Here is a 25,248-nt window from a genome sequence, read left to right as displayed (position 1 = left end):
TGTTTCAAGGATGATTGGGTAACACTTTACAATAAGGTTTCACGAATACACTAATGAATTAACTAACAATGAGCAAAACATTTGTTACTGTATTAGTTAATCTTTGTTAATGTAAGTTAATAAAAATACAGCTGTTCATTGTTTGTTCTTGTTAGTTCACAGTGCATTAACTAATGTTAACAAATAAATACTGTACAACCTTTTTGATTTAAATGTTGGAATTAATATTAACTAAGAGTAATAAATGCTGTAGAAGTATTGTTCATTCTTAGTTCATGCTAATTAAGGTAGTTAACTAATGAACCTAATTGTAAAGTGTTACCGATGATTATTGGTTAATGATTTGCCAAGATATATTTAAAGTGTTGTACATGTATACACAGTTCAGATCTATTGATTCTATTGTCTGATTCTGATTTTATCTCTTCATTGCTGCTGCTCCAGGTGCAAAGCTTCCTGAGGGGCTGGATGTGTCGGCGAAAGTGGAAGACCATCATTCAGGACTACATCCGTTCTCCACATGCGGAGAGCATGAGGAAGAGGAACCAGGTTGTCTTTAGCATGCTGGAGGCAGAGGCCGAGTACGTCCAACAGCTCCACATCCTTGTCAACAACTTCTTGAGACCGCTTCGCATGGCTGCCAGTTCCAAGAAGCCACCCATAACCCATGATGATGTCAGCAGCATATTCCTAAACAGGTAAACACCAGTTTCAGCTAAAAATAATCCTCATGTTTTAGCATGATTTGCATGCCCAGAGGAAAGAAAATGAGATCTCTTTAAAATCTGAACTGTTTCTCCTCAACAGAAATGAGATTAGCAAATTTGGATGCTTTCTTAAGTCTCCTAGTTTTCAGATGTTTTTCCTGTAAAAAAGCCCCCTGTAATCTTATCTCTATATCCTATTGCGTTTTAGAAGAGATCTCAGCAATGTCTCACAGTGAGCTCATATTTAGACAGATTTACTCCAGTTTGAAATCAAATTCTTCCTAGATCAAATTATCTGAGCTATGGAATCCACACTGATTTTTATAGATTTTATTGATTTTATAGATATCAGATTAAACTACTATTCAAAAGTTTGGGGCCATTAAGAAGTCTTTTTTTTTTAAAGAAATTAATTGTTCTATTCAGCAAGGATGCATTAAATTGATCACAAGCAAGTGACAGTAAAGACATTTACGATGTTACAAAATATTTATATTTTAAATAAATGCTGTTCTTTTGAACTTTATATTCTTTAAAGAAACCTGGGGGGAAAAGTATCACAGTTTCCACAAAGATATGTTTTTAACACTGATAATAATAAGAAATGTTTCTTAAGCCCCAATTAGCGTATTATAATGATTTCTGAAGGATCGTGTGACACTGAAGACTGGAGTAATGATGCTGAAAATTCAGCTTTGATCATAGGAATAAATTACCCTGCAAAAAAATCCAGCTTAAACCAGCATGAAATCCATGTTGGTCAGGCTGGTTTAGGCTGGTATAGTGCTGGTCAAACTGGTGTACCAGCATAGTCATGCTGTTCTCAAGCTAAATTGAGTTGGTGTAGCTGGTCACATTTTAAAATATATTCAAATAGAAAACTTGTAATACTATTTTACCGATTTACTGCTGTTACTGTGTTTTGATCAAATAAATGCAGTCTTGGTGGGCATAATAGATTTCTTTCAAAAACATAAAAAATCATACCAACCCCCTATTTTTGAATGTCATAGAGAACCTGTGTCAGTCCTCATAAGGCAAGTGGACAAGCAGAAGCCCTCAAATTGTGACTCAAACTCTGAGCACTAATAAGAAAATAATGAATTGCCATCAGTCAGGTTATGAAGAAAAAGGGTCAACACTGTAAATAATGACTCTTTGCATGTATTGAATGTTTTGGCATTAATAGCCTTTAAAACTTATGACATGCTTATAGTTTTTTTCAGTTTACCATAGAAAAGTGGGGGAAAAAATCTGAATTATTAACTTTGTGAAGCAAAAGTTATGTCACTACCAATACTTTTGGCCACGGCTGTACACTGTATGTCTGAAGTTGATAGTTAAACCAAGCATAAACAAAAAGTCTTCTTAACTATGAAAAAGATTGAACAATGAAATGCTTACATGTGCTGTTTATTTCTGCAGTGAAACCATAATGTTTCTGCATCAGATATTCTACCAAGGGTTGAAAGCTCGAATAGCAAGCTGGCCAACATTAGTCTTGGGTGAGTGCACTGCCAGAGCGGTTGGCAACCAACTACAAAGAACATTTTGTAGACTACACATATTGCAAGCTAGCTTTTGTAAAAGGTTCTACAGACCTGAGGCCCCAGTCACACTGATTTTGATCTTCCTCCCTGTCCTTCAGCCGACCTATTTGACATCCTGTTGCCCATGCTCAACATCTACCAGGAGTTTGTGCGTAATCACCAGTACAGTTTGCAGATCTTGGCCCACTGCAAGCAGAACCGAGACTTCGACAAGCTGCTTAAACAGTATGAAGCCAAGCCTGACTGTGAAGAACGCACGCTGGAGACGTTCCTCACATACCCAATGTTCCAGGTGACCATAATCTTCCATTCACGCTCTTATTTGCTCTAGTTATCATGCTATAAATCACAAGCTCTAATAGAGTACTGCGTAGAAGCACTTGGCAGGTCCTCGTGTGCTTTTTTTATTCCCTTAAAGTAGGGTTCTGTAGTGTATTTTGGTCCATAATGGCTTTTTTCTTGTACTGTAAGCAGTTTTCATTTGGTCTAGCCTAGCAAGGTCAACTTTGGGCTTTGCAGCGTTGGTAATAAATGTGCTGATGAGTGATAGCGGTCCTCTCTAAGCCTCCTCTGCAAGAATACAGTGCACACAGTTATTAAAGTTTTGTTTGGATTTCCATGCTTGCACATGACTAAGTGTGCATATGAGTGTGTTTGCAGCAGAAGGCAGAAAAAAAAAGGAAAACTTCCCTCCTGTCTGACATTATGACTTGTGCTTTTGTCTGGCAGATTCCTCGTTACATACTGACCCTCCACGAGCTGTTAGCGCATACACCGCATGAGCATGTGGAGAGAAACAGCTTGGATTACGCCAAGTCAAAGCTGGAGGAGCTTTCCAGGTACAGTACATCAAATTGTGCCTCCAGCACACCCATGCATGACCATGTGTCAACATCTGTACATAATTTCTACTCGCAGGTCGTAAAAATGAACTGCTATATCTTAAGTGAAGAGTGTAATTTCTGCAACACCATTAGCACTGACTGCGTGGCCAGGCTGGGCTGAATATAACACAAAGGCGCAAGTTTGAAACAGGACTGCAGTATTTGTCTGTCGGAAAAGGTTTTCGCAATTATATTTGGTGCTGCCGAAATTGCATACTTCACTTTTAAGTACCGCACACTTTTAAGTATCAAGTGATCTATCGACGACACGCAAATTAAAGAACTCAGACGGAGCCGGATAATTTCCATAATGACCAACACAATCCAATAAGAGCAACGCAAATTAGTGTCTGGTTTAAGACATGCTTTTTTTTGGCCAGTAAATAATGACGCAACCAGTAGATTGACGAGTGCAAACCTTAGTAAATCACCTTGCATGATTAATTTAAATGCTCTACTCGCAAAAATAACTGTCCATGCCTTTTCAGTACTAGTTTTACTCTGTGTGTCTTTAGTTAATCCTGACAGTAGATTTTTACCGCCAAAAGAGGGTTTGCGCTGGTGCAAGCTGTCAGTAAATCTGGCCCTTAGTAGTGTCTTAAATGGAAATAAATAAATGGAAATAGCAGCTTTTTATTAAATTTACCAACTAGTGTTTTTGCTAGTATTATCTAATAATAAAATAATAATTTGTTTCTTTTATATTGTGCTTTTCGCAGCACTCAAAGCCCTTTACATAGAAGGGGGGAATCTCCTAATTAAGTCTAAAATTAATTTGTGGCCATTTTTATTTGATTTTAGTTAGTCATTAAGTGTTTAAAATATATGAATATAATAAGATTTAAAATATGTAATATACAAATTAATAAAATGTTATGAAAATAGTGAAAATGTATTAGGATAATATATGTAAAGGATGAACAAAACTGCTCTTTGCCTCCTCATAACTCCCAAACTAACTAAAATTCGGTGTATCTCCACAGAATCATGCACGATGAGGTGAGCGAGACGGAGAACATTAGGAAGAACCTCGCTATCGAGCGTATGATCGTGGAGGGCTGTGAGATTCTCTTAGACACCAGCCAGACCTTTGTCAGACAAGGTGAACTCCCAACACACACACACACACACACACACATAAATCGTGCTCTGCAGAAAGGGGCCACTGATCCCTGATAAGAAGATGGTTGGATTCTCCTTTCCTTCTGTTCTTTTCTGCAAACTGTCACTCTTGTCACCTCTTATTGTCAAGCCCCCCACCTCCCTCTTCTCCCCTTCCCACTCCAAGGCTTTTCTAGGCTGCCCTCTTTTCCCTGCCAGCACAAAGCGAAGCGTTAACTCAAAGGATTGGGTGCCCTAAACCTGCTAGTCTGCGTAGAGCACAGTGTGTTCAAAGACCAGACCAACTCTTTCATTTCCAAGTGTAATCACTCTTTTACCAGTGAAACCTGGCGTTGAGCCCAGGATCGGAAATGTCACTGATACGCTGCAGGATACGAAGACACAAGGAAACTGAAAAGAATCTGAGAAGAACATATGTCAATCCGGTCTTTCCCCTTGTGCTGGCAAAGTATTTGTCTGCTCTTCGTTTCCTTGCTTTACCTGCAGCGCTAACGCATGCATGTTTTTCAGGATCTCTGATACAAGTGCCCATTAGTGAGAAGGGCAAGATCACCCGTGGCCGACTGGGCTCTCTGTCTCTAAAGAAGGAAGGAGAGAGGCAGTGTTTCCTCTTCTCCAAACATCTGATCATCTGCACTAGAGGCTCTGGAGGAAAACTACACCTCACCAAGGTGAAGCCTCATACACTACGCACACATTCTCAAAAGGGCTTTTCACACTTGAATCCTGGGTTATCTTTCCTCACGTTTCACACTGTACATTCCTAAACCCCGCGTTAATGTTCTCTGCGGTGTCAGTGTCATTGATTGGACGAACGCAGCACACAATCTGTTTACATAAAGGCTCTGGCATTGCGCATACTCGTATTATATAATGCCAAACTGCACTGTCAAGTGTCCAGAATGCACTTTTCGAGCTATAATGGTAAGAGTTAAATGGTCTCCTCTTCACTTGAATTGAGAGGTTTTCTTAAATCACCATTTAACATTTTCCCCCTCAAATGCTTAAATATACTGTTTATACAACACACAGTGTTTCCGTGACTGTACAAAGCATGTGAATATGAGGCATGTGATAGTTTGTACAAGTTTGGCAATGCAAAAGAAGTGCTAACCTTGTTTCATAACCCCAGGTAAAAAGTGTCCCTAACCCTCCTGTGTGAAACATTTCTCTACTCTGGGTTAAAAGAATGATGATATCCTGGGGTTAAACGCAGTGTGAAAAGCCTTTAAGGGATATTTCACCCCAAAATGAAAATGTTGTCATCATTTACTCACCCTCAAGTTGTTCCAAACCTGTATAAGTTTCTTTCTTCTGTTGAACACAAAAGAAGATATTTTGAAGAATGTCGGTACCAGACTTTTGTTAGATTTGTTAGATTTTCAGGTCACTTGATTATGCAAAATATAGTATAATATAATAATAACAAATTATTATTATACTTTTTTTTTTTTTCAATTAATTACTCTCACAATCCACAGTCACCAGACCTGTCACCTCACACTACATTTCCCATAATCCCTCTTGGCTCACACCTGCACACACTCATCTAATCATCACACCTGTTTGCATTCATTTCATCATCTCTGTGTATTTACAGTAGTTCCTCTGTTTACAGTCGTTGGTTGTCACTTGTTGTTTGTGTATGCTATGTCATGCACACTTTCATGCCTGTCTGCCTTTTTATCTTTTTGTTTTATTAAATCATCTTTATATTTGTATCCAGTCTTCATCAGTCTTCTTCATCCTCATCCTGTGACATATACCAGGAAATTATCAACTTTTAAAATTGAACCTTTTTTTAAATATTTTCCTTCATTTGATCTATACACCATGTACTTCAGTACTTTATGATATCACATTAAAGCTGCTGTCACAACCTAGCAGATTTGCCCAGTGTAATGTAAAACGTGAAATCTACTTTCAACTATTTATAGTGCCTATTAATGCAGATAATGTTGTTTTTCAAAACAGAACAAAAAAACCTGAACAAATATAGAAATATTATTCACATAATTCCTTAATTTCTAAGAGGTTAATTTTTGAATGTATCGAGCCGCTTGTTAAACCAGTAAAATGTTATGTTGTTCCCGGAAAATGGTGATTACCACCTTCAGCTGGCTGTAATTTTACCACATTCAATAATCCAGTATTGTTCCTGGTCTTTGGGGAAATTAAAGAAGATCACAGTAGATTTTTACAGTAATCACTGTTTTAGTACAGCTGCTATTGATTATTGGATAGATTCTCCGAGCATGTCTGACTGTTGCTTGTGTCTGGATGGCAGAACGGAGTGATGTCGCTCATCGACTGCACACTGATAGAGGAACCAGAGGGCACCGATGAGGAGTGTACGTATCAAAACTCTTGATTTATTTATAACATCCCTTTAATATCTGCAATAATAAAGTCAAATAAAACAATAGATCTGTTTTTTTTGCCACAGATAATATAGACATCTCTATTACCCACTTTTGAGAAGCATCAGTCGCCACTGATACTGGCATGTTATTGAAGTAGATCCGACCGCAAATCTAATTACAGCAGACCTCCACTAGATTTATTTCAGAGGATCGCTATGTTTTCTCTCTCTCTTCAGCCAAGTCAGACAAGAGCGGTCAGGACATGGAGCACCTGGATTTTAAGATTGTGGTGGAGCCCAAAGACAGCCAGTCCTTCACCATCATCCTGGTGGCCTCCTCGCGGCAAGAGAAGTCAGCCTGGACCAGTGACATCAGCCAGGCATGTCTGCTCACATCAGATAGCACTGAGTGATCCACACAGCCCTGGGCAAGACCTTCGCCTCTTACTCACCTCCTGTGCTTCAAATACTGTCTTTATGCTCTTTTTCTCTCTCTCTTTCTCACTCTGTACTACAGTGCATAGATAATATTCGTTGTAATGGGCTGATGATGAATGCCTTTGAGGAGAACTCTAAAGTCACTGTGCCACAGATGATCAAGTAAGCACTTACACGGGATGTTACTATGCTATTCCAATGCAGAAATGTTTCTGCATAAAGAATATTGGCCTGGTTTTTATTCACAGTCATCAATCAACTTGTTTTATTTGCACTTGACACATTTTGTGAGGCTTAATATATGAGCATGTTCCACCTTTACCAGGCTGCACACAACATTACAAAATTACTAAAGATTTTTGCTAGTGGTGTATATATATATATACTTTATAATACTTTATAATTGCATTTAAAAAATCAGCATTATATCTGCCTTAGGCCAACCCTGCTCTATACATATTTGTATGTGTATATATACAGTGTGTAATATACATATGTGTGTGTAAAAATATGTAATTGCGATTATAGCAAATATTGCACATAAGACATTTATTTATTTGCATTACATTAAAATATATATTTAATTGTTTAACTTATTTCATTCTACTTGCTCAGTAAAAAAAATAAAATAATATATATATATATATACAGTATATATATTTATTACATGGCTTGGCTGAATTCCAATGTAGAATGCGGTCTGTTATTTCTTTATAACAGACCGCTGCGAAGTATAACAGACCGTTGCCATGAAAAACAGCGCGTTGCTATGGACGCGGCGGCGGAACGGACTATTTTCTTTAGCGGAAGCAATACAATCGTTTTTAAATCAATAAACTCCTTTTTAAATAAATAATTTGTGTCAAATTATTTATTTATTTTGTAGGTAGCCATGTAATAAGCGGGATAATGTATAGTGAGCCGGTTGTTATAGTGAATAACAACCCCTTCAGGCTGATTCAAGATCCCTCCGCTTCGCGTCCTTCGCACCAACCGGCTCACTATACATTATCCCTTACATATATCAGTATATCACTAAAGACCTGCCTTTTTTAAGCCATATATATATATATATATATATATATATATATATATATATATATAGATATATATATATATAGATATATATATATATATCTATATATATATATATATATATATATATATATATATATTTGATGAGTTTTCAAGTGTTGCTGTCATTTTTCTTTCAATAATGATTATGAAAAACATAAAGTTATTATTTGTAAATGTGTAAATCACATCAGATTTCCTATGTCACATGTTTAGGTCTGATGCCAGTCTGTACTGTGATGATGTGGACATCCGCTTTAGTAAGATGATGAACTCGTGCAAAGTGTTGCAGATCCGCTACGCCAGTGTGGAACGCCTGCTGGAGAGGTTGACCGACCTGCGCTTCCTCTCCATCGACTTCCTCAACACCTTCCTGCACTCCTACCGCGTGTTCACCAGCGCAGAAGTGGTCCTTGACAAACTCATCACCATATACAAGAGGCCCATCAGCGCCATACCAGCCCGGTGAGCCACAGAACTTGTTTTTTTGGAATACAGAAGAAGAGATCACAGAGGTTATTGTGGTAAATGGGGGAGTGTGATCATCTTAGCCCACACAGAGATGTCAAATGAAAACTGCTCTCATGCACATAGCAGAGCATGGCAATAGTGTTGTTTTCAGCACAGAATACTGATTAAGTTGAGCTTAAAAACCTAATATTTATATGGCCGGTTTCATAGACAAGGCTTAAGTCTAGTCCCAGACTAAAATGCTTGTTTGAGCTGTTTTAACTTAAAGCAACTTGCACTGACATATCTTAAAATATGTCTGTGTCGTTGTTTTGTCTCAAGATGCACCAGTTATTATTTTTTTCGAAGGCACTTTTATTAATGTTACTTAAATGTCCTAATTGAACTATGGGCTAATCCTGGCTTAATCTAAAGCCAGGTGCACACTGTGCGATTTATAATAGTTCTTGCTTGTCAGACTGTACGAACATGATGATCACTGTAAGCTATGTCACACTGTAAGATCTCAGTTGTCAGTAATGTCCGACTGTACGGCAGTCAAGATGCGTTAAAAACGGACGCACGGACGCAAGAAAACTTGTACGGAGTTTTACATCATCAATCAATGACGCGTTCATTGAAAATGGTGGCTACAAAGAAATCTTAACGTTAATTTTGGTCATGGCTTGTCTTGAAAAACGAAGACAATTTGTCGTAGGAGAAGTCACACTGCAGGACTGTGAGTCAAATTCTCTGACAATGCCAGAATTTCATCGGAGGTAAAAATTTAATCGCAACGGTCATTAATCAGCTGTCAATGAACATGTCAAACTTACAATCAAAGACTTCAGATTTTAGCCTAGGATCAGAGGAATCTTTTAGGATTTGCACAATTTGTCTCAGACGGCCAAATCGCGCACAGTGTGCACCCGGCTTAAGCCTTGTCTATGAAACCCGGCCGGCATTTGATGAAAGTTTAAGACAACTAGTCAACTAATCAGTCCCAAGGAAGCCTTTTATAACTAAGCTGGTTTTGGGTTATGTTCAGATCATGTTTACGCCATTCTTGCTTAATGAGTTTACTCATTAAAAATGGCTGAAAAATGTTTAGATCATGTTCACTCAGATTTTTGTTGTTGTTCTAGTTTACATGAATTATGTTGTCTAATGGGGACTACCATTTTTAGATCACATGATTGCATTTTTTTTATTATTTTTTTATGATGACTAAAAACATTTGCAAAGTTTGCAAGATAACTGCCTTATTGGACAGCACAACATAAATACAAAATTGCGGACTGCACCATTAAAAACATATTGTGATGCTCAAAAATCAGCCCAATGCAATGAGCAAAGACATCTATTTGAATGTGTTTGGCTGTATTACTAGTGCTTTAAAAGGGTTGAATTTAAAGACACAGCTTTTACAAAAGGTGTTATACAGTATGCTAATTAAAGCATCGGCACTAAATATATCCAAACTAAAAAATACACTAACATTTAAAAGTTTGAGGTTGGTACGATTTTTTTTTATATTTTTTAAAGAAGTCACTTATGCTTACAAAGGCTGTGTTTACAGTACTTGTTAAAAAACTGAAATATTATTTCAATGTTTTCTATTCTAATATATTTTAAGATGTAATTTATTCCTATGATGGCAAAGCTGAATTTTCACCATTATTACTCCAGTCTTCAGTGTCACATGAAATCATTCTAATATGCTGATTTCGTGCTCAAGAAACATTGCTTATTATCATTAATGCTGGAAACAGTTAGCCTGACTATGTCAGACTTCGTACTTCCGCTCAATTTCAGTTCGCTTCTGTACTCAGTCTGAGATAGCGACCGTTTTCCCCGTTTTCCTCCGGCCTGAAAACAGCCGGGCCAATCAACGAACAGAGAGCGGGTTGAGAGCCGTGACGTAGACACTGATTGTACCGTGGATGCGTCGATTTACTTCACATAATCTGCAAAAGTCGTTCACAGCCATGTTCACTCCGGTATTTTTCTCGATGGTTTTGTTTTCGCATCATACATGTGTTTACAGTGGAAGTTAGATGCGGCTGAGCATGCGCATAACACACGCCATAACCAAACGTTATGTGATTGGCTTACGGGTAACCAATGATTTTAAACTTCAGACAAGCGCCCCCCCGCGAGAAAGAAAACGTTTTTCAATTGTGCCCTTCCAGACTCTGTCTACGAAGCAAAGCGAAGTAGCAGAGTTTGGTATTACCAGGCTAGGAAACAGTAGTGCTACTTAATATTTTTGTGGAAGACAATAGACAACAGAGCACATGGCACATAAAACAAAGCCATGTGCTCACAGAAAACATGACACAAACACAAGAGCTCTCACCGACTGCCTGTCCACACAAAACATGACAACATGAAAGCATGCGGCTTATGAAAAGCACAAGCCGCGTGCTACACCGAACAAAACAACACGAAAGCGGACGTGATAAACATGAGCCGTGGCCCGTGTGCTACACTAAACATGGAGCATGAATGTCCCAACCCCGGCACTGAACTGCAACAAAACTAGACAGGAGTGGCGGGACCACGATTCGCACATACAACAAAAGCATGCGGACGAGAGAGAACACGGCCTGAGCGAACTCGAAGCCGCACGCTCGCTCAAAGACAAGACGATACATTAGTGACAGAAACCATGATGCTTTTTTCAAGATCATTTGATGAATAAAAATCATTTGATGAATCTGCATTTATTTGAAATAGAAATTTGTTATAACATTACAAATTGTGTTTACTGTCACTGATCAATTTAATGTGTCCTTGCAGAATAATTTCTTTACTAAAAAAAATGTTTTACTAACCCCAAACTTTTCACCAGTAATGTGTATATATAAGAAAAGTCTACAAAAAGTAATCACCCTGACTATTTTGGTTATTGGAGGAGAAGCCCTCCGGAGCGGGATTTGAACCGGCGTTTCCAGCATGGAAGGCTAGCGCGCTAAAGATCGCAACCTCTTGCGCCAGTCGCTAGCGTGCCTCTTGAGGCCAGGGGAGTGAGGTTTACCTGTCCTGCACTGCTCTTTACTAGCTGGCCTTGTTACATATATACAGTAAATGCACATGCAGGAAGCCATCAGTTCAGCAGTGGGCCTTTACTTTGCCGGGTGTGTGTTCTCGTGTGAGAGAGAATGAGCAGAATTTTTTTTATCGGTGAGACCGGAGAGAGGTCACACCAGTGTTTGTCACCCTATAGTGAGAGTGAGCGAGCGTCTGCGTGCGTATGGGATAAAACGAGATAAAAGAGAGCGATATGGAGAGAAAGCCAAAGGGGAAGGGAGTGAGATGTGCCGGAGTTGCTAAAGGCTTGCGAGAGGTCACACTAATGTGTGTCGCCCCGCTCAATGTATGTGTGTGTTCTGCTGGAAACGGCAGTAATTGGGCCCTGCTTCATCGCCCCGCAAGCCTGCCTGACTGAAGCGTCTCAGCGGGGCTCTTGTCGCCATCACCTTAGCAACCGGCCACTCTGCTGCAGGACCCCACCCTCCACCCGTGCCGCATCTGCGAGATCAAATATTTAGTGTGCACGTTTTGCAGCCTCTCTCTCTCTCTCTCTCTCTCTAGCGCGCACGCTTTATTTTGGTCTCTCTGTCTTGCTTTCTGCGTCTCCTCCTCCTGTTGGCTCCGGAGACGGAGATCCAGGCACATGGGTACGAGCCGGGGACCTCCCACACACCCACTCTCCCCTGGGCAGACTGCATGGCCTCCCCCGCTCAGCTGCCCTGCCTCAGCTTCAGCGCTCACCCAGACTGTCATAAGAGGGGTTATTTCTGTGCAGGCATGACGTGTAGGGGTGGCTCGATGTGTGGGAAAGCTTCTCTGCAACGCTCTCCATCCTTATAGAGAGATGTGAAGAGTAGGCTGTTTATGCTCCGCAGAGACGCTTTTCTCTGTCAGCGCATACACCCTGAGCACACCACGCGGCATTGGGAAGCCATTATCCGCTAAATCATGAGCTGCAACGAGAGGCTAATACGTAACTGTTGTTTTTTTTGTAGGCTTGTGATGTGCCCATGGTGGTTTTCTGAATCTGTGCTTGTTTAAAGGTGAAACATGTAATTTCTGGGACTGTAGTGACATTAAACTGAAAATAAGGAAGGTTTTCATACAGGTTCTCATTGGTCAGTTAGACAGTTATCCCAGCCCCCAAACTAAGAGCATTGAATGAGCCTTAAATAAACATCTCTGCAGTAATAATTCACTCAACCAATCATCTGAGCAAATCATTTATGTTTATTTCTTTTATTATAATTCTAAGTTTTTGTGATATTTTACTATTATTATTTAATGAATGTTTTTTTTCAGGGAATTGCTTATAGTTATCTCTCTTCACATTATACTGGGAAATGAGAAAGTATTTTAGCATTGAAAAAATTACTTGCGCTACTGTTCAAAAGTTTGGGGCCGGTAAGATCTCTTATGCTAATAACCAAGAGTGAATTTATTTGGCCAGAAAATACAGTTAAAACATTTATAATGTGAAATATTATTAGAATTTAAAATAACTGTTTTCTATTTTAATATATTTTAAATGGCTGTGATGGCAGCCAGTATATATCAATGAACAATGTTTACTTGTTCTCCGACCATCTGGGAACAATACAAGTCAACACCATTGTGACTAAAAGTTTGCTAAGAAGTATTTCCTACTAAAGCAAGGTGGTATTTGACTCTGGTAATCGTATCCATAACAGACTGGTGGGAGTGGCATTGGACGGCAACATGCCCAGTGCATTATGGGTATTGATGTTTTCCTACCTACTGTATTTGGCTAAAAAAAAGGACTTTCTACTGTATAGGCAGCCAAGTTATATTGAAAGCCTATTTTGCCGTACCCATTTAATGTTGAAAACAGTTGTGAAACTGTGATACTTTTTCCAGGTTCAAAAGAACAGCATTTAGTTGAAATAGAATTATTTAGTAACATTACTATTTCTTATATAAAATCACATGTCCGTGTGTGACACCCTCAAGAGGTTTAAATCAAGAAAACATGATCACTAAATCAACCCTCCCTCCTGCTCTTTTTGACACCTAGATCCCTGGAGCTGTTTTTCGCGAGCAGCCAGAACAACAAGCTCCTCTACGGAGAGCCTCCTAAGTCGCCCCGTGCCAGCCGCAAGTTCTCCTCCCCGCCCCCGCTGGCCATCACCAAAACCTCGTCCCCCAACCGGCGCCGCAAACTGTCCCTCAACATCCCCATCATCACCGGTGGGAAGGCTCTGGACCTGGCGGCCCTTAGCTGTTCCCCCAATGGCTATGCAAGCATGTACTCAACCATGTCCCCTTTCAGCAAGACCACTCTGGACATCAACAAGCTCTACGTGTCCAGCCCCGTCTCCAGCAAGATTCCCGACGAGAGCGAGGGCAAGACGGACAAGACTGATGAGGTTTCACCGTGCAAACAGGGTGAGGTCATACTGCAAAATACCAGTAAAAAATGTGGTAACACTTTAGTTTAGGGTCCAATTCTCTCGATTAACTAGTTGCTTATTAGCTGTTTATTAGTACTTATAAACCACATATTAGTGCCTTATTCTGCATGACCATTTTCTACATCCTTTAATCCTACCCCATACATAAACTGAACTTCCTTACTCACTATTAATAAGCAGTAATTAGGAGTTTATTGAAGCAAAAGTCATAGTCAATAGTGAGAATTGTACCCTAATCTAAAGTGTGACTAAAATTTTAATTTCTCTACACTAATTTCTATAACACAACATAAACTAATAACATAGTGCTTTATTTAAAAAAAATGATATTTATATTATTATCATTATTATTATTATTATATTATAATACATACCATCATTATTATATTATTATTAATAATAATATATCAGATAAAAAAGTATTTTTAAAATATTGTTTTTTTTACAAGTAAAAAAAAGGTACATGCCATTGTTGTAATTTGATATAAAAATTAAACAAACTAAATTATAGCAATGGCATGTACCCTTGCGTAATTTTAGTATCATTGATATAAAAAAAGATATCATTGTTTTTGTTAATATTTTCAATAAGATATTTAGTATTTTCTGTTTCCATTTTCATAGTAATTTTATGTGTTTTGTCATTTTTATTAGTTTATCTTTCTTTATTTAAATATGTCTATGTAGTTGTTTTTTATTAGATTTTAGTTGTAACTTAATTTTCAGCTAGTTGACAAGGCAACTTTAATTTTATTTAATATTTTATTAAATTTATTTTATTTTAGTATCACCTTGGTACCAAAGAACCAGTGCTTTTGACATCCAGACTGCAAACTGTCATAATATGGTGGCTTTGTGTTCTTTCATGTGTTCGATAAGTTATGCATATAGATAACTGTAATGCCTATGACTGATTTTTTTCTAGATGGTTCAGTGAGGGAGGAAACCGACAACGACCCGATCCAGAGTGACGAGGCAGAGGCTGAAGTATCGCCCACCAAATCACCCACCACTCCCAAAAACGTCAAATGCAAAAACTCCTCAGGTAGAAGACACTCTGTCCTAGACTTCCCTGCCATGTTGTTATCGCTCACTGACATGAAAACCAGAGCACCTGCATCTCACGCTGACAAGCCACCTGCACCCTTCACACCGGCCAAATGTTGCATTTATCAATGGCTCAAAATAGCAGACTAGCTGTTTTGAAAAGGAGTGTTTAATTCAATGGTTCACTAACATTCGATTTTTCTTTTAAAGGTTTGCGCTGCTTGATTTAGCTATGTGTAAAAACTTCAAGGTCCTTAGCATTTTTATATTCTGTTCCTGTTTCTATTTTGCTCACACATGTCGTCGTTCATGTTTTAAAGTATGTATATCTGTAAAGATCTGAAGTGATTCTTAGGACAGAGATGGAAGACACGATTCATGCAAAATCTCATTAATTCTGTAGGTTTAAAAAAAAAAAAAAAAAAAGCTCAGGGAAACGCCAAAGGAGGCGTGAGTAGGTGTTTGGGAAACTTGTGCCATAGCAACCATTAGCGTGTTTTCTCTCTGCCACCCCGGTGCAGTCGATGCACTGCAACAACGCCGACTCCTTGCTTTAAAACTAACTTAAATAGGGGTTCAAAGGTCAACAGTGATCCCATTGTTTCATATGTGTGACGCAGTATTTCCTTTCCGTCAAGCTTTGTGGCAGTAGAAAGCATGTTTTGGTTCCCCTTAGGTATTCTTTTCTAAGCCTTTGCTGAAAACAACTAGTTATTCTCTCAGAGTGTATTTGAGACATTCATCTTAGTGAAATGATGTGGTATTTTTAGTCTCAACCATCTTGAGAACCAGAGCCCAGCCTATTGTCTTGATGAAGACGCAGTCTGTGATTTAGCGTTTTGCGTCGCCACCTGCTGGATGCTTAGATGCACTACATCATTGCAGTATCATGCTCCAAAAATACTTTTTTTATGATAACATGATGCATTAGCCTGTGGAAAGTGCTTGCAAGTACAAAACTAACAGTATGGAGATAAGTGCGTATTGTGGTCTTGCTGGCAGTCGCAGACAAACTGGATAGTGGGTTTTGTTTAACGGTCGTTGGGCGCAGTAGATGTTTGTGACATTTTCATATGTCATCATCAAGGGCTTATCCATTGTGGAGATAATGTCACTGCCTCCATTATTTCTGCATGAGTCCATCTTGTCTTATTTTACACCTGCTGTATCCTTAAAGGGAAAGCACTCTGAAACACAGTAACTCCACATCTACTTAATATTTCTTTGGACCTTTTAGTCTTTGGCTACGGACAGATGACGCTTTATGTCTACAAGTCTTAAGTACACTGCATTGATATTCTTCAGACACTTCAGCTCGAATCTCTTTGAGATTACAGATTCAAACTTCTAGTAGTGCTGTTTATTTTATTTGTTATTTAAAATATTTAATAAAAAATTCAAATTTGAAAATGCTCCTTATAAAATGCATAGTTCTGATTTAGAATTCTGATTGAATGAGCCACATTCAAATTTGTAAAATGACAGTTAATAAAATTGACACATTACTTTTCAAACATAAACAGCATAACAAATGATTTATATTACTAGTTGGAAGAATATCAATAATATTCAGTGGTGGACAAGTAAAATGCTTTACTATATCCAAGTATTTTTCAAGTAACTACTTTATCGGAGTATGTTTATTTTTGGGAAACTTGTACTTTTATTTCACTACATTCCAAAGCATAATATCATACATTTTATTCCACTACATTTCATAAAAACATGCCGTTCCTAGTTATTCTGAACTGAAGAAATCATTGATTGAATGTTCAGAAAAATGGAACTGACCATTTTAATATTGGCATACTGAACTGTGATTAGTCCACTTTCTAACGTTTTTTTCCTTATTAAATTATGATTGGTGTTTTACATTATTAATCCTTTAGCTATTCATAGCCGTGTGTACACTGCAAAGACGGTGTTGTATTCTACTTTAATTCTCAAACACTGCTGACAGAAAACTAGACCCATGCTGAGCATCATGACAATAACATTAATTTACCCAGAACTTAGAGAACCTACAGTAAACTCACCTACAGCTGAAACACTATTGTTGTGCTGCCTTACAAGCGCCTGTGTTTTTTTACATGCATATCTAGTTCCAGTCTTACCACTTGAAGTGTGCAAACATTTATTTGTTTAAAACTCTGAACTGGTATTGAGTTACTGACTAATTCTATTTTCATCTGAAATTAAAACTAAATTAACATGGAATTTAAGGAAGCTTGGTTCTACCATGGAATGGTTTATAGTATATATCTTGCAAGTCTGACTATAACTCTAGAATTGTGAGATCTAAAATACAAAGTTCTGTTATGAAACTCTAGATGGCGCTGGATCATAGGTCCTTTACTCATGCTGCGTTCCAGTCCACTTTTAGACACGCTCTTGCGAACTTCCCTAAGCACTTCCCCCTCGGGGGAATCCCCGCCGCCATTTTGAAGTGCATTCTACTTCGTGAAGTTGACGAGGGAAGTTTATATGGACAGACCCTCATTCCCTCGATTTTGACCGAGGGAGCGAGTCTACTTCATATGTACACTTCAGGCACCTATATGTCCCACAATGCAGTACGATTGTGACGTCACCACAAATCTCGTCTAATCACCACCACAACAAACAACTCTATGATATATTAATTATATATTTTTTTTTATTTAAAACAACCCAAACACACCTATAATCCTTCAAATACTTAGCAGTTGCTCCACCTTCCCCAGCTCCACCTGTATAGATCTGCTACGGGTAATTCATGTACGCTATATTGTACAGCAGCATAGCAGATCTATTCCACCAAGACTCAACATATAAAGATTGTCATATCCATTACCATGCCAAACACTCCAAGAGTTGTCATGACAGAACTTGGAATTCCAAGAAAAAAGCCAGAATTGTGTGATATTAACTTGCAATTGTGAGAAATAAGAAGTCACAATTACCTTTATAATTTTTTATTCTTAGCAGAAAAAAGATTCCATAGCAATTAGCCTCCAGTCCAAACATACATTTAACAATCGTGTGTGCTTCTTGTCTTTCTCTCTGGGCAGAATTCTCTCTGTTCTCGTACAATAATGGCATGGTGATGTCGTCCTGCCGGGAGCTGGATAACAACCGTAGCGCCTTGTCTGCCGCTTCTGCCTTCGCCATCGCCACAGCTGGTGCCAACGAGGGCACGCCGACCAAGGAGAAGTACCGGCGCATGTCTCTGGCAAGCACAGGTAGGGTTCACCAATCTGTTTCAGTCTCTCATAGGTTGTGGATATTTGTTGCCTGGCAGAAAAGAGATTAATGTGAATTTTGATTGGTTATCAGGGTTCCCCACGGATCAGAGGAACGGAGATAAGGAGTTTGTGATTCGTCGAGCAGCAACTAACAGAGTTCTCAATGTCCTCAGGCACTGGGTGTCCAAACACTCGCAGGTGAGATTGAGTACACATTATAATAACATACTAAAATTAGCAGTGATCAAATAGAAACAAATAGTAAAATTTGTCCCAAAAGGGATTTGTATGTAGTTTCCGCAGTTATTTTGATGTGCTGAATTATGTGGAATAGATTTAAACATGACACAATTTTAAAGGAGGTCATATGATGCTTTTATTAGTCTGATACATTTAGTGTGTAATGTGTCTGTTTTTGCTTGTATACGATCTGAAAAAAGTCACAGAGCTCATAGTCTCCCACAAAGGAGGATTTATTGTATCTAACAGAGAACACTGATCCAAACCTGCCTAAAACACCTCGATCGAAGCCCAGATGTTACTTTCTCAAACGTCTACGTCACATTGTGAAATATTAGAATAATGCCTGTCCAAAGGCACATGCAAAGACTTCATTGAATTGTTGTGTGGTTGTCATGTCGTAGAGACGGTGTGTGTTTAGAATGCAAAGGCAAAACCACTTAGTTTAGCCTTCTGAAAACGGATGAAATTAGGAATTAGCGGTAAAGATTTATTTATAAAGCAGTTCTTGAGCAGTACAACCCAGAAGTTTGCTTGTTTACAGTGAACAGCTTCCTGAACCTGGAAAAGTACAACGCAGGCTATATCCAAAGTCTACTTGCCACTGTGAAATGTTCTGCTCAAGTCATGCATGCAAAGTTGGTTCTGATCGATCGGCTTGATCATCTGCATTTTCAGAATCCGACTCTGATACTGATATGGTAAAACCAGCGCGTTTCAGAGCGTTTCAGAGACTGAGAATAGAGGAGCATGTTTTTGAACATTAAATCACGTTAACCTATTCTATTACAGCCTATAAACAAAAGAATGAACTTTTAAAATAGCATCATATGACCCCTTTAAAGCATGATCAAATATAAACAGCATTTAAAAAAATAATTGTATTGAAAGAACTCTCTACAAAGTTATGTGTGCCTTGCATTTGTGTGTGCAGGACTTTGAATCCAACACTGAGCTGAAAATGAAGGTGATTAGTTTCCTGGAGGAGGTGATGCATGATCCTGAACTCCTGACCCAGGAAAGGAAAGCCGCAGCCAACATCATACGGTGAGTCTGCCCAGTGCCTACACCCTGACAGATGCAGTGCTCACATGGAGAGTTAGGGTTAATACAGATTTTTTTTAAAATCCTTTTTATGAGTGTGTGTTTTGTGTGCCACTTCTGTTATCTGATAAACTTTGGTGCATGCAAGTCAGTCAGTGGTTTTGCTTGTAAATCACAATTTTTCTTTCTCTGACAGGACATTGACACAGGAGGATCCTGGTGACAATCAGATCTGTCTGGAGGAGGTGCTGCAGATGGTGAGTTGGGTGATTCTGAGTCATCCTTCAAATTATTTAACATTAACATATTTTACATTAATGCTTTTCACTGCTAAAACAAGCAGAACTTTATTGTTTCAACATAACATTTAAATTACTGTTCAAAAGTTTGGGGTCGGTAAGATCTTTTAACATTTTTGAAAGTACTGTATCTTATGCTCACAAAGGCTGCGTGAAATATTATAAAATGTGTTTCCTATTTTAATATATTTAAAAATATTATTATTTATTTAAGTGATGGCAAAGCTGAATTTTCTGCATCATAATTCCAGTCTTCAGTGTCACCTTCAGAAATCATTCTAATATGCTGAGTTGCTGCTCATGTAACATTTTTCTTATCATTATCAATGTTGAAAACAGTCATGCTGCTTAATAATTTTGTGGAAACGTATATTTTTTCCATGATTCTTTGACGAATATAAAGTAAAAAAAACAACAACAAAAACAACAAGATTTATTTGAAACAGAAGTCTTTTGTAACATCATAAAAATATTTACGGTCACTTTTGATCAATTTAATGCATCCTTGCTGAATAAAAGTATTATTATTTATTTAATTTTTTTAAATCTTAATAACTCCAGACTTTTGAATGGTAGTGTATATCCAGAACACCACTTGTTATTACAGTGGGTTTGGTTTAGAATGTTTCACCATTTACAAAGTTGTATAAACAGCTGAAATTCATTATTCAACTTTTAATTCATTGTTATTTATCTAATAATTGTGTTATGTAGGCGGAAGGAGGAAAGTCAGAGCCTTTCGAGAATCATTCAGCTCTGGAGATCGCAGAACAGCTCACCCTGCTGGACCACCTTGTTTTTAAAGTCATACCATATGAGTGAGTGTGATTATGTTTCAATTTATTTGTTTTTTAGGGAACTACTAGAGAGATAAAGTATAGTTCACTCAAAATGAATGTCATTAATGTTGCTCCAACCCTGTATGCTGTTATATCATGGACATATACACATATACAATAAACTTCACAGTTCACAAGAGATGTGATTTAATGCCCCGATATACTCGTTATTTGCTTAGAAGTAAAAAGAAGTTGAAAATACCTTTGCAGCGATAAACTGATAATGTAATAATCACAATCAAAATAAGCACACAACAAAAATGACATCTTTGAGAAAACAGCAGTTAAGAAGCATCTGATCATAGCGATGTGGATTTGTTTGCACCAGTTCTGCGATTTACTGGCATTAAAGTTAAACTGTTACGATAGTTTGATTATAAAGTATATTTGAGACTATATGGTTCTGGCTATGTATGTGAGACTATAGTTTGAATGAATCCCTTTTCTTTGCATGACACATTGACGTCACAGTACAGAATAGCTCTTTCGGCATTATCCTGAACACTGGATAAGCATTTACTTCATGTGTCATTGAACAGAAGAGAGGGTCTCGGGAGCGCGCGTAACTGTCACATCCTTTGGATTTTCCTGGTGAAACCGGCCCAAATCCTTCACATAAAAATCAGTCTACAGGCTTTCATAGACAACCTAGGAAGTCGTTGAAGGTCTTGCTTTTTAAGATTCGTTACAAGCTGTTCACTCATTGCTCACTCATACATGAAAATTCTTATAGCTCCTTTAAATATTTGTGAAGAAATGTGAATAATCCCATAAGCTATCAAACATAGTGTTTTTCCTCACAAATGTGTTTATTATCATACAGGGAGTTTTTTGGTCAAGGATGGATGAAGAATGACAAAAATGAGAAAACACCTTACATCATGAAAACGACAAAACACTTCAATGATGTAAGTGTTCAATGTGAAAACATCTGGTTCTAGATAAGTGTAAATGTTCAGTTCTTGCAATGTATCTGTTGATGCACTGTCCCAAATGAAGCATAATGTGCACAATGCTGATATATCTCTGTCTCTTTTAAAGATCAGTAACCTGATTGCCACAGAGATCCTGCGCTGTGAGGATGTGAATGTACGGGTAGCAGTGATAGAGAAGTGGGTGGCAGTAGCTGATATCTGCCGCTGTCTCCATAACTACAATGCTGTGCTGGAAATCACCTCATCCCTCAATCGCAGCTCCATCTTCCGTCTGAAGAAAACTTGGCTCAAAGTTTCGAAACAGGTGGGGGACTACTTGATAAAACCTCATCAAAATAAAAGTAATGATTATGGCGTTTGTTATTGAACAAAGAATGTGAGAACATGAATCATGTCAGCTGGCTTGAGAGGACAAGTAGGGCCTTTTTAAGACTGTTAAACTATCCAGACAATTAAAGGTGCAGTAAGCGATTTCTGAGAAACACTGTTGATATTTGAAATCAACCCAAACAAACACACCCCTCCCTTCATTGCAAAAATAAAGCAAACATGACGAACGAACGACAAGGAGGTGCAAAAAATGAACATGCAGTACACAAGTAGATAAAAGCAAGAGTTGGATGTTGGTCGCCAGCAGCACATCAGCCCCAGACAAACAATGACACTCAGTCCTGTTTCTATAGCTAACATTACAACAACAGAATGTCTTGGTTCTGTGAATCATAGCAAAACCAATGTTACTCACGTATGGAGCAGAAACAACGCAACCTAAGGTCCGTTTTCAGGCCTTCTCGATTAGGTCTTTCCAGCGCTGGCAAGCTTTTCTAAGGTACGCTAGGCAATTTTGAAGCGGCTAGGAATAGCAAGCCAGCTTTGCAAGCGTTAGATCCCACCCTCCCTTCAGATTGCTCTCCAAAGCCACGCCTCCTTCAAAACACATGAACTCGCAGGTTCAAGCCAGAGCAGATTCAGCATAGCATCATAAGAGACGGCTTAAATGACCTCATGTCACACAGCACACAATGAATGTAAACAACTTTCAGAGCTCTGGTTGTACCACCTGACTGCTGCAGATTCATTTCAGCGTTGATAGTGTTGACATAGAAACACATAAATCTGAGTTTGAGGATGTGAACAGCTCCGGGTAGAGCGTCACAGGTGCGTTTCTAAATTACGGTTACGACATGGTGTGAACGCAGCATTAACTTGTTGTTTTGGTTCAGGAGGAACTGAAAAAGGCGGCTGTTGTTTGTTTTTGGCGCTCGGTGGCTGTCTGTCTACAACTCTGGTTAGCCTTACAGAACGCGCTGATGATGTATGATGTCTGCTCGAGCAGGTGCGCGGAAGTATGGAAATACATATCTTGACAGGCAGGTAGGACATTGTATCATTGCTTTGGACCGATTGGATGAAAATGTTTTGGTCCTGAGACTTCCATAGACTTGAATTGCTTGATAGCAATCAATAATAGAAGTGGTCTAAATATTAAAAAATTTACATATATCATCTAGAGTGTCAACCAGAATATCAGAAGTGTTTATGGAAAAAACTGCCTACTCTACATTTAACGTGGGTACTAAAGCTCTTGCCTGATCATAACCCTTCTTTTTTCATGATATTCCTCTGAGCTTTTCTCTTTTGTAATGTCTCTCAGCCATCTCTCTTTCTACAGTCTTTCTTCAAATCTCACTCTTGCTCACTCTCTCTCCTCCCCCATCATGAGTGGACACGCCCCCTGCTGCTGATTGGCTACAAGTGTGTTGTGCTGCTCGGTCTGATCCACTTTCAACAGCGTTTCTCTGAAATCACTTACTTTTATGCAATATTTGCTGATTTGATATTAACTGACTATACTGATAACATTTAACACCCTGTTTCATTTAAATCATTAGACCAAAACAGTCATTGACAAGCTGCAGAAGTTGGTCTCATCTGAAGGAAGGTTCAAGAACCTCAGAGAGGCCTTAAAAAAGTATGTTTTTTGTTGCTGTACTTGTTACTTGTTGCTGTAATTGAACTCATATATGTGTATTTGACGAGGTCTGTGAGATATAGTGATTATTTTTATTTATTCTTTTTTTTATTTTGCCATTTGCTTTGGTTATGGTAATATGAAATGGCAATGAAACGATGGCATAGCTAATATTTTTTTCTAATGTTTCTGCTAGTTGTGACCCTCCCTGTGTGCCATATTTGGGAATGTACCTCACTGACTTGGCCTTTATTGAGGAAGGGACCCCCAACTACACAGAGGACAACCTGGTCAATTTTTCCAAGATGAGAATGGTAGGTTTTTAGATGTGTTTCTTTAATGCATGTGAAAAAGAGTCATAGTTATTTTGCTATCATATTTTCTTCATTTTACAGATCTCCCATATCATCCGAGAAATCAGGCAGTTTCAGCAAACAGCATACAAGATTGATTACCAGCCAAAGGTATTGAACTAATGTTGGTTTGTACTGGTAAAATATTAGGTTTCATGATCAACATGCACTAGTACTAGGACAGTGAGTGGTAAGGTTTGAGTGTGTATTGTTTGTTTTGTACATCATTGTAGTGTCGCTGTTGGGCAGAAACCTTGTATCTCCAAAAATGCTACTTTTCTGAAAATGTGAAAAACGTATGTTTTAAAAAAAAATAATTTAGTGCTTTAGAAGTGCTTCGCACAGGCTATTTAAGACAGTATCGGCTATGATTTGACGACAAATGTTAGATTAAGACACTCTTCTCCACTCCCTAAACACATAAAACATTAGCCTTTATATATATAGTGCTTCTTGAGTAATAAAAACGCTCTACTTAGTCAAACCAACAGTTCTTTATTTACTCTTGCATTGCAAACAAGCAGAGATGATCCAAAATGTGTGCAGCACTTCATTTACGATAGAGGCAGGGTGAAGCTATGAGGTTTTACCGACAGCTTGAGGATCCAATGAAGTTAGAAGGTTTATATAAGCTCTTTTTAATACTTTTTAATGGTTAGATATTTGCAAAACAGACAGACAGAATGCAGGAACACATCACGGACGGTATCTCTACAAAGCCATTTAATCACAGAATCTATTTTCACCTTCACTAACATTAATATACCCATTTACTGAAAAACTACTGAGAAACCTGTAGGCATTTTAGCGTATTGCATTTACGAGAATATATTCTCTTTTCTCTAGGAAACTTGAATCGCGATTTGAGCTGTTTTTACAGTGTAGTTTGCATTGAAGCATCACATTCAATATGAAACTGATACTGCGTTTGTCTTCCAGGCAGTACTGTATTTACTGGACCAAAGCTTGGTAATGGATGAAGAAGGCCTGTATGAAGCCTCTCTCAGAATTGAGCCTAAAGTGCCCAACTGAGAAAGGCTCTGCTTAACGTCTACAAAATGTACAGACACCACGCTCTCTACAGTATACATCCATGTGTTCTGTTATGTACTGTAACATGATTATAACTCCTGGGTGTGTTCCTTGTTTTTAGTTGTAACCAAATGTTGCCTAATTGTTTCAGATCTTTCACGAGGACTTACCTGTTGATTTCAGCCTTTGTTCTTTAGGGAATCATATT

General features: G+C 38.4%; 1 protein-coding gene across 2 annotated transcripts in view; it reads left to right on the top strand.

The window, feature by feature from the left end:
- Positions 1–25,040, top strand: part of rasgrf1 (Ras protein specific guanine nucleotide releasing factor 1) — a gene marked incomplete at both ends in the record, with an annotated part of 40,871 nt that extends 15,831 nt beyond the window's left edge. Inside the window, 23 exons of one of the 2 annotated variants that reach the window (XM_081372052.1) lie at positions 445–698; positions 2,133–2,212; positions 2,356–2,549; positions 2,987–3,096; positions 4,125–4,243; positions 4,774–4,934; positions 6,551–6,614; positions 6,863–7,005; positions 7,143–7,225; positions 8,354–8,602; positions 13,659–14,029; positions 14,981–15,100; positions 18,153–18,323; positions 18,418–18,524; positions 19,501–19,613; positions 19,807–19,867; positions 20,624–20,727; positions 21,572–21,656; positions 21,790–21,987; positions 23,576–23,655; positions 23,852–23,969; positions 24,051–24,119; positions 24,948–25,040. In XM_081372052.1, coding sequence (XP_081228178.1) covers positions 445–698; positions 2,133–2,212; positions 2,356–2,549; positions 2,987–3,096; positions 4,125–4,243; positions 4,774–4,934; positions 6,551–6,614; positions 6,863–7,005; positions 7,143–7,225; positions 8,354–8,602; positions 13,659–14,029; positions 14,981–15,100; positions 18,153–18,323; positions 18,418–18,524; positions 19,501–19,613; positions 19,807–19,867; positions 20,624–20,727; positions 21,572–21,656; positions 21,790–21,987; positions 23,576–23,655; positions 23,852–23,969; positions 24,051–24,119; positions 24,948–25,040 — 3,147 coding nt within the window. Of the gene's footprint in view, positions 1–444; positions 699–2,132; positions 2,213–2,355; positions 2,550–2,986; positions 3,097–4,124; positions 4,244–4,773; positions 4,956–6,550; positions 6,615–6,862; positions 7,006–7,142; positions 7,226–8,353; positions 8,603–13,658; positions 14,030–14,980; positions 15,101–18,152; positions 18,324–18,417; positions 18,525–19,500; positions 19,614–19,806; positions 19,868–20,623; positions 20,728–21,571; positions 21,657–21,789; positions 21,988–23,575; positions 23,656–23,851; positions 23,970–24,050; positions 24,120–24,947 lie in introns of both variants that reach the window. The other variant, XM_081372051.1, reaches the window with a different exon arrangement.
- Positions 25,041–25,248: the final 208 nt, after the last annotated feature.

Source organism: Scardinius erythrophthalmus, assembly GCF_964197995.2.
Source record: "Scardinius erythrophthalmus genome assembly, chromosome: 8".
Classification (NCBI taxonomy): Eukaryota; Metazoa; Chordata; class Actinopteri; order Cypriniformes; family Leuciscidae; genus Scardinius; species Scardinius erythrophthalmus.
This window is presented reverse-complemented; position numbering and strand designations above follow the sequence as displayed.